The 9413-nt window shown below is 34.9% G+C and overlaps 1 protein-coding gene across 1 annotated transcript in view; it reads left to right on the forward strand.

Moving 5' to 3' along the window:
• Positions 1-1328: 1328 nt before the first annotated feature.
• RGS21 (regulator of G protein signaling 21) overlaps positions 1329-9413 on the forward strand; it is a gene marked incomplete at its 3' end in the record, with an annotated part of 16915 nt that continues 8830 nt past the window's right edge. Inside the window, exons 1-2 of the mRNA XM_079728582.1 lie at positions 1329-1398; positions 4536-4702. Coding sequence (XP_079584708.1) covers positions 1374-1398; positions 4536-4702 — 192 coding nt within the window. The 5' untranslated portion in view covers positions 1329-1373. The remainder of the gene's footprint in view (positions 1399-4535; positions 4703-9413) is intronic.

Below are 9413 nucleotides of genomic sequence, written 5' to 3' on the forward strand. Positions count from 1 at the left end.
TTTAGTAGATCAAGGGAGACAGGAAAGTCAGCTGCCTGCCATTGGGGAAGAAAGTAAAAGAAATGGGAGATAGGAAATAAAAGTAATGGGAGATAGCAAGATGAGTTCCCTGTCAACATAGCCTCCCCACATAGCCTCTACAAGGACAGACATTACTATCTGAAAATATAACTACAACCGCGACAGCAGAAGGGAACAGAGTCACTCCTAACACAAATGATGAAAACTGCAGCAAATCGCACAAAGTAATAGAATAAAAAAGCTTAGAGATCGAGTCACACTAGTATATATGCTAGTAGCATATATGTATGTAGCATAGATGCTACACACATCTAGTCACCTTGATATGCAAATGTAAAAGTTTATAAGAATGACTGGATGGGAGACTCTATTTTATTATCAATCATTTTAATAGAAACCTTCAATTAGACCATTCCTTTCCATAACGAAGTCATTTGCACATCACAGCTACATTATCTAAAATTTTTCTTCTGGGTAGCCGATGCTTTCTATGGGTGGGGGCTTATTTCATCAGGATCTTTGTTTATTAAGGGAAATAATGCATGATCTATTTACATCTCAGAAAGTTTATATCTCAAATCTGATTTATTATTTCTACATCACATCCCTAAAAGTATACCTTCTTTAGAAGACTTAAGTCAATAAATTTCTTGACTGCTTTGGAAAAGATATTACCCTGTCCTGACTGATTCCTAGATTTAAATAAATCAACCCAGAACTGGAAGCATACCAGTCTAAAGAGAAATAAAGGCTGTCTCAGAGTAGGGTAAAGACTTCTCAAAATACTATAAATAAACATTTTTAAAATCATCACATGTTAGAAATCCTTAATCAAAACTTAAAAAAAACTTTTTTAAGATGCATAATTATGAAATGGACAATGCTGTATACTGTGAAAACTTAGAAAATAGTTCATTCGTCATTATTGCTATCATGATAACTCTTCAGGAATAGACTGGTGTAATGCCATATAAATTAACAATTAATATAACTGAGAAGAAATTCACGAGGCCATGTAGAACAATGAGCAGTCTCTCTCATGCCTTTATTAGAATTCAAGAATTTGTAAGTATTATTAACACTGTTGGCTAGATTAATAATTTGCTGATGTCAAATTACATCCCACTTTGCTTTGCTATTGCGCTCTACTGTGGAAAACATTATATAATTCTTGTTGACCTTTTGCAGTTTAATTCATGAAGCAAAGCTAATTTAAATGATATAATTCAATAATACACATAACTCAAATATTACTATAGGTTATAGAAGAAAAAGATCACAAGGCTATTGTCAAGGGTAGATGTTGTTTCCACAGGTTACCAACTACAGAAACAACAGTGTGTTCTGAAAATATGGATATACTTTTAACCAACCAAGGTAAGATCCAACTAATAATAGGTTTAAAAATACCATGATTAAAATAAAATCATTAAATTCTGAACGTTGTAGTCATGTTACACTGTATGAGTTTGATCAGTATTTGAAGAATGAGATTCCCAAAAGTCACACAAATTTATACAGGCCCAAAGTTTAAATGGAATTAGGTTGGGTCCAAAATAAGACAAGATGATAGAAATTCCAAACGTTAAAACAAAAAGAAAATCCCAAATAGGAAGTGATAAAGTTGTCATTTTCTTAGACTCATTATCATTTGATGGAAATCATGACTACCTTTGTTACAAATTGAAAGACACATACAAACTATTGAAAGTTGAAAATTTAAATAAATCACTTGTCTTTCATGTCTTGCAGGCTAAAATAAAGTTTTTTAAGTATCAATATTTATTTCAATTGAGTTCTTACTTTAGTGAATACAAAAACATATTTAAATGTGTGTGTATATATTAATATGTACATTGTGGATATATATTTTCAATTAATATGATGGCTTAATAAGGTAATTTTGGTCAATTATAAATAAAACATCCAAGAATTTAATACAAAATAGTCATTTACAAAGATATGTAGAATTCTGCTTTTGTTATACATAATCCTGCTTTGCAGTATTTCTGTTTCATATGGGATAGAAATGACATTATAGAGACATACATAGAAAATGTTTGAAATGCAGTATTGTTTGTTCTAATCAAATGGCATTTCCACTTTAAATTTATAAAGTAAATATCAGAATATTAGAAAAGTTTAAAACAGGGTAAAGCTGAATAAATTCTTCATGGCTATTTATTTATATACACAATTAGACTGAAATAGATGAAGTTACGCTTTCATTTTATGGTTCTCAAATAACTAATTCCCAAAGCATAGACATAAAATAATCCACAATACACCTAGAATCCAACTAAGGACATATATTAAAGATGTCAGAGATATGGAATTGCATTTTTGTAAGCTTCGAATGGCGTGTCTCTTTTTTCCTTAAATACATAACCAGCGGGACAGATGAGGTTTGCTAAGAGCCTCAGGAAGGTATCTGCAGGTGGAGAGCCGGCTGGGACAGCGCCGCAGAACAGAGACATGGAAGGTGTTAGATGAAGGCAAATGCTTCCACCTGCAAACCTCCTGGGATTTTGTACCTCATGCCCACATAAAGCAGAAAAGTCATAGATTCATCTGCAAAGCTGTTTGGTTTTTGCTTTTTATGAAACCAGAGAAATAGTTCCCATGCTTTTTAATGCTTTAAACGGTTAAACAACTTACCATATGACCTCCTTGTCTTGTGACCTGAGGATATGTCTCGCATGTATTAGTGTGGCTTCTGCCACCTATTGCTGACCTATTCTGCCCATCAGCCCCTGTTGTGCCTAAGCAGTAGCCATTCCCTCCTGTAGAGAGTCCTCAGATGACATGATAGTGATTGTAGGTACCATATGATTCCAAAGTCACCCGACATCCTATGACATTCAAATTGTATGCATAGAGTAGACGAGTAGTTCAAAAATAGTGTGTCCAAGACAGAGATAACTAGCCCCAGTTTTAGTTGTTTATTCTGTTCCTTTGTGTCCAAACAGAGCAATAAGAGGAGAAAAGAAGGAAATGGTTGTTAGTTTGATGTAGCCCTTCATTAAAATAGCAGGTGGGAAGGAAATAACAATAGTTTCTTGATCTCTAACTTCCTGTCTCTGGGATGCATTTAGATAACCCTCATTGGGAAAAAGCTTCATATGCCTTAATGACAAACAAATAAAATAGTGCCAGACATGAATCTACAGTATTCTTTCAGTATTATTGCTTAATCTCCTATATAAAATAGATTTTAGTCTAAACTCTGTTTAGACCTGTCAAATTCACCATTGTTTGGACCTCATGGAAAATTTTAACTGTGTTACTAAGAGGATTTTTATAACCCAAATATGTGTCACAGAATCTCAGAAGCTTCTCAGATGTATTTTTAAATGCAAGAAATCTGCAGTTAATTGAATGTTTTATAGTGCTCACATGTTAACAACATCCACACTATCCAATATTTCTACTGAGAATTTTTATTGGTACCTGACAACCCTTTGCAGTGACCTGTTATTTCAACTCTATTTCAAATAATTAAAAACTTGTTAAATCTAGTTTTAATAGTGTATTTAGACACTTTAATCTTGCTCCATGAAGCCCTTTTCTATTTTCTCTCACTAACCTTCACTTTCCTTCCAACCTGCAGCAACCTATGAACAGCTAACTTAGGCCCCTTTTCCATACACTTTTTTTCTGATATTTTCTTTTTTGCTGGTCAATTTTTCCTTTCCCCCGATTCTCCATAAATTCATTTCTCCCTACTTTGAGACTGGAAAGGTCAGCCCTTCAGCACACAGTCAGGGAGGAGATGCTTTGAGTGCAGGCATGGGGGCCCCCACGGCAGGTGTAAGAGAAACCCACCAACGTGTAGGAAGGCAAATCCCTCTGAGCGACAAATGCGCCAAAGGGTGTTTCCTCCTCAGAGAAACACAGTCTCACTTATGATCAGACACTGTCATCAGAAGGCGCCAACTGAAACTGAGTAACATGAACTGAAAGGACTGGTCAGGCAACTCTGGGAATTTGACAGTAATCTTTCTAACCTGCTACCTCTGTAGAGGCCCACTCTTAACCATCCTCGGCCTTAAAAGGTTTATTAGAAGCATTACCTTCCCAAAGAAGTTCTAGGTGTGCCAAAGAAGATTTCGGGGCACATTTTAATGTGGAAACTAGAGAAAGGAAGAGTCTAAACAGGTGGTCACAAACTTTATTTATGAATGCAATGAATAATAAATGTGTAAATTTGGCTGAAAATAAGATAATGGGAAGAGGTGGGACCTATGGGAATCCCAGACTTCAAGCACTACCTGTTATTATTCAATTTAAAAAATGCTAATTGTAGAAATACAGATATAAATGTTTTATGTTTATGACTACTGATCCAAAATAAAGTTTTCTAAAGTTAAAAACTAAAATATATAAATGTTATATTTAGAGGGATGATAAATATTTGCCACTGAATCCTCAAATGCTCAACCTATACAACGTACTTGTTTTGGTCGTATGACTGCACTGTGTGATATACAAATTTTTTCTCATATATCTTATAGCTGGTCTAGATGCTTTTCGACCATTCCTAAAATCAGAGTTCAGTGAAGAAAATGTTGAGTTCTGGCTTGCCTGTGAAGACTTTAAGAAAACAGAAAGTGCAGAAAAAATTGCTTCCAAAGCCAAAATGATTTATTCTGAATTCTTTGAAGCTGATGCCCCTAAAGAGGTGAGTGAAATATTCCACAATAGTGAATAGCTAACAAATCTGCTCCCAACTGAAAGGCGCGAAGTCCATCTTGAGGGAAATTAAATTGTCACTATGTATTCAAACAGAAAATGTTGGTAAATTCGAAAAGAAGTTCCTTACCGTGATCCTCTGGCACTGATTCAGCAAATATTTTTAAGCACCTTCTATGCGCTTAAAGGTTTCTGTTTTCTGAGCACAACACGCAGGCTCTTAAAAATAGTCTAATATGTCAAAAATAAACAGCTCTACAGAAATCCTACTTAAACGTGCTGCTGGATTTCAAATTCACTTTCATTTTCCCTTTTGTAAACCACGGAGGTCAATTTGGAATAAAATTTGTAAAATCAAAAAGGTATGTATGTGAGGGGAAAAACAACTACTAACAGTGTAAATTCTTTACATTTAATACTTTGGAGACCCACAAACAGCATATAATAATGTCTTCCCTTCCAAAAGAGGGGTTTGCTTACGTTTATTTCATTGATGGGTGTTGGGCTGTACTCCGCTGGCCTATGAGGCCTGCACTTGCCCAGCTTCAAAACAGAAGAAAGAGCCCGGAGTCAGCGGAAGAGTCATCAATGGTTTAAAGGATGGCGGAGCTTAAATGTCTGAATCAAGGTCCTGGAGCGACACCCCACCATGTGTGGTGGATGGCGGGCATGACGTGGTGGCCAATGTCGCAGGGGAGCCGGCGGGGGGGGGGGTGGGGGGGGGTGGGGATAGGGAGGTAACCATTTATAGGGGGAATTGCCATCAGCTTGGCTCATCGGTTACCAGGGAAACCAGCAGAGGGGCAGGGCCCTCTTAGCCCCTCTGGCTAAGTACCTTCTTGGGGCAGAGGTCTTCCCTTATTAAACTATCAAAGGGGAGCCATTCTGATATAAAGACTAGATCACTAGCTGGGGCTGAGGGGCAAGTATGTAGAAAGGGCCTTAGAGAGAAACCTGCAATGCCTCCAAGAATAGACCCCATAAAGGGTTTTATCTGTGTAACATCTCATTTATATTTGACTTCATTTCCAGAACCAAACCATGATCATCTCTGCACACCCCCTTAATGTTTAACTATATATATATTTTAAAACTTCTTTGATTCCTCACTAAATATAACATATGCAGACAGTTTTAATGCATAAGCAGCAAACAGGAACCTATATGAAACTACTAGCGCCAAACATAAACCACTAGCACAAGTCATCATCTTTCCCTAGAGTTGAAATACTGATATCCCCCTAAGTGACAGTTACTAAATTTTCTAATCCAAAATTAAAACTCATGGTATGAGAAGTTATTGTACTAGTAAGAACAGAGGACAGCATAGATGAAATGCAAACATTTCCGAAAATCTAGGGCATAAAGTTGCCGTATCAATAGTTCAAGTTTTAGATGGACATTAATTACTGTAGCATATATTGGTAAAGTATAACATCACAGACAAGTGAAACAATTGAAGCTTAGCCTGAAATTCAAAGGGGGAAAGAGAAAAGAACATAACTCCTGTGGAGCTATTTCAACATTCATTTCCCAGTCACTATCTAAAAATCAATAAATAATTCCAGAAAACTGAAAATGTATTATATAAGATTTGTCAAGCTGATTAATGTCTCATTCCTTAAAAGGCTTTGAAATCTACTCTAGAGGTATCCTATTTATTGTGGTATTGGTTTGAAAGCCAGATGTTTTTCTTCTTTATGAATCCATCTACTGAATGATTATTTTAAGACAACATTCTCAAATATTATGTATAAAAAATCTTCTAGTAAGAAATGTAATCTTTTAATTATAGCTGTATTCAAAGTTACAATATATACTAAATTATCAATTTGGACAAAATAGTTTTGTTTTTTTTCTAATCTTCCCTTCCAAAATAAATTTATATGGTAATAATTAAAAAAATAGTACAGTTACTATTTTAGGATATAAAACTTTCATACTTTTTAATAATTTGTCCATCTAATTAATTTTTACTACATAAAATATAATTAAATTTATGGCTGCTTTTCAAATAATAGATTATATTGTCTCCTTGAAGTGTCTAAAAAGATTATTATTGGGTATGACAAAATTCTCATTGAAGACAAAGAAGTGTGCATATACATTTACAACAGTCATTATCTTTCTAATTATTTGCCATTAATTATTTCCAATTCCAATTACTAAGGTGCATTTGTCTCTTATATACCAATTGCTCTCTTCAAGGTATCTCTCTATAGTCCATCAGTTATACATTAAATATAATATGACTGTTAGTATGATTCATTAAATGGATTTTTTTTTTTTTTTTTTTTTTTTTTTTTGGCGGTGTCCCCTGCATCGGCAGGTGGACTCTCAACCACTGCACCACCAGGGAAGCCCTGGATTTTTTTTTGAGTGCCTGTTCCCACAATGAAATCACAGAGTAGAAGGGGAGATTGACATGTGATAAAAAACAGTCAAATACAAAATAAGCAATATACTAATTTAAATAATTAAAGTTTGTTATTAGCACAGTGGGAAAGAGCGATTAAGTCTATCTGGAGAATTTAGGGACAGATTTGCCGGGTGGTTCACATATGAAAAAGGTATGTCATTAAAAATAAGCAATATGGGCTTCCCTGGTGGCGCAGTGGTTGAGAGTCTGCCTGCCGATGCAGGGGACACAGGTTCATGCCCCGGTCCAGGAAGATCCCACGTGCCGCGGAGCGGCTGGGCCCGTGAGCCATGGCCGCTGAGCCTAGGCGTCCGGAGCCTGTGCTCCGCAACGGGAGAGGCCACAACAGTGAGAGGCCCGCGTACCGCAAAAAAAAAAAAAAAAAAAAGAGCAATATTCATCAAGAGAGCAAATGAAAAAAGAATATCTCAAACTGAGGGCACAGTGTGTAGCCTGGATGTACAAAGCTCCCTAGCGTTTTCCAGAAATCACAAGCATTTGGATACTATTGACAAGAAGCAGGGGGATAAGGCTGGCCAGGCAGCAATAGAGATAAAGAGAGGGTGGGAAGTAGCTTAGATTTATCTAGTAGGCGGGCTTCACATGACAAAGTGATGTATTTGATATGGAGGCTGGAAAATATGATTTTCCTAAGTGGAAAATTAATTCAAGAATGAGATTTATATGAAAGTATTCTCCACTTTTCTATATTCAATTATAGTTGTAAAACTGACTCTCATAAAGAATCAAAATTATAACCAATTTCCTTGGTAGAAAACCCTAAAACAGAGAACAATGACAAGGTCACGTTATCCAGATGTCTATTAAATCCCATTTAGTTTCTTTTCAACTTTTTATGTCTTTGTTTTCTCATCTATAAAATTGCAAGCATGACAATAATTTTTATTTGATGCAAATAGACAATTTACAATTAGACTATACTAAATTTACTAAATGATCCCTATCTATAAATTGATGTTACTAATGGTTCTCAGTTTCCTATTCTAATAGGCAAAACTGCACACAAAAATTGAAGTTTCAGGTCTCTATGAGAGATGATAATAATCGCAGTGGACCTCATGCCCTCTCCCTTACAGTGTTACCATCTCTCTGGTTTCTACACTAATCATGTGATGCAGTGGAAAACCTAAAGGTTAGAGATACAGATTCAAATCCTGTAATCTTGTGGTGATCTATTTCACCCCTTTGAGCCTTAGTTTCCACATCTAAAAACGTATCTATGAAAAAGCATGTAGCAACCACACAGGAGAGATGAGAATGATGAATGAGATCAAGTGTCTAGTGTTTAGTGGGGCAGAACAGTTTTTAAAAAGTTTTAATCCTTTTTTTTTTTTTTTTTTAGTTGGAGTATAGTTGCTTTATAATGTTGTGTTAGCTTCTACTGTTAATCCTTTTTCCTTACACAAGTCACTGTACGTGCTACTGAATCTACCTGAAAACATCCATTAACTAACTTCAAAGAACACTTGAGGAAAAGCCACTTTAAAAGACTTGATAAATGTATATACGTGAACACAAATTAGAAAAACATGGCAGCAAATCACTAGTTTCAGATAGAAAGAGCTACTCATTGAATGGATTGTACCTAAATATTTTCAGAAGGTACTGCAGGAAAAAAAAAATAAGTGTGAGCCAGATATTTTGACTAAGTGATTTGAAAACGAGAAAATTATTAGATAAGCAATGTATATTTTGAAGTGGCCTTACTTTGCACACAGTAAGAACTTGTGAGTGGCAAAGAAAATAAATTCTTAAACTTGTATTTATTCTTCCTTCAATTTGGACCACTAATTTCATAATATTTGGAAATTTTCAAAAAACTCTTACTTGGTTTCAAAGGAATGTAAATCTTCAAAAAATTGAAATAATATTTTTATATTCAGCTAAGACACTGACATATTTTAAGTATTTATGTTTTATTTATATCATTTATATACATTATGTTTGTATCATCACTCCCTTATATTAGAAAGAAAATTGGTCAGGATGGAAAATATGTGATTAAAGAGAAAACCATGTTGATTGTCATTCTGTGAGATTAGAAAATGTTCCAAATCATACTACATTGTAATGTTGAAAACTTATATAAATTTAACTTCATAGTATGACCAATCCAGAAACAAATACATTGGCAGTTTCTTAAGTAAAAAATGTTAGTACAAAATATTTAATTCCTAAATGTATTTATTAAATGTGAGGACATCATAACATGAAACAGAAGAAACTATAGTCATAAAGGAAAAGATGTCTTAATGGGTTA

The sequence above is a fragment of the Hyperoodon ampullatus genome (genome assembly GCF_949752795.1).
Source record: "Hyperoodon ampullatus genome assembly, chromosome: 2".
NCBI classification, from domain to species: Eukaryota; Metazoa; Chordata; class Mammalia; order Artiodactyla; family Ziphiidae; genus Hyperoodon; species Hyperoodon ampullatus.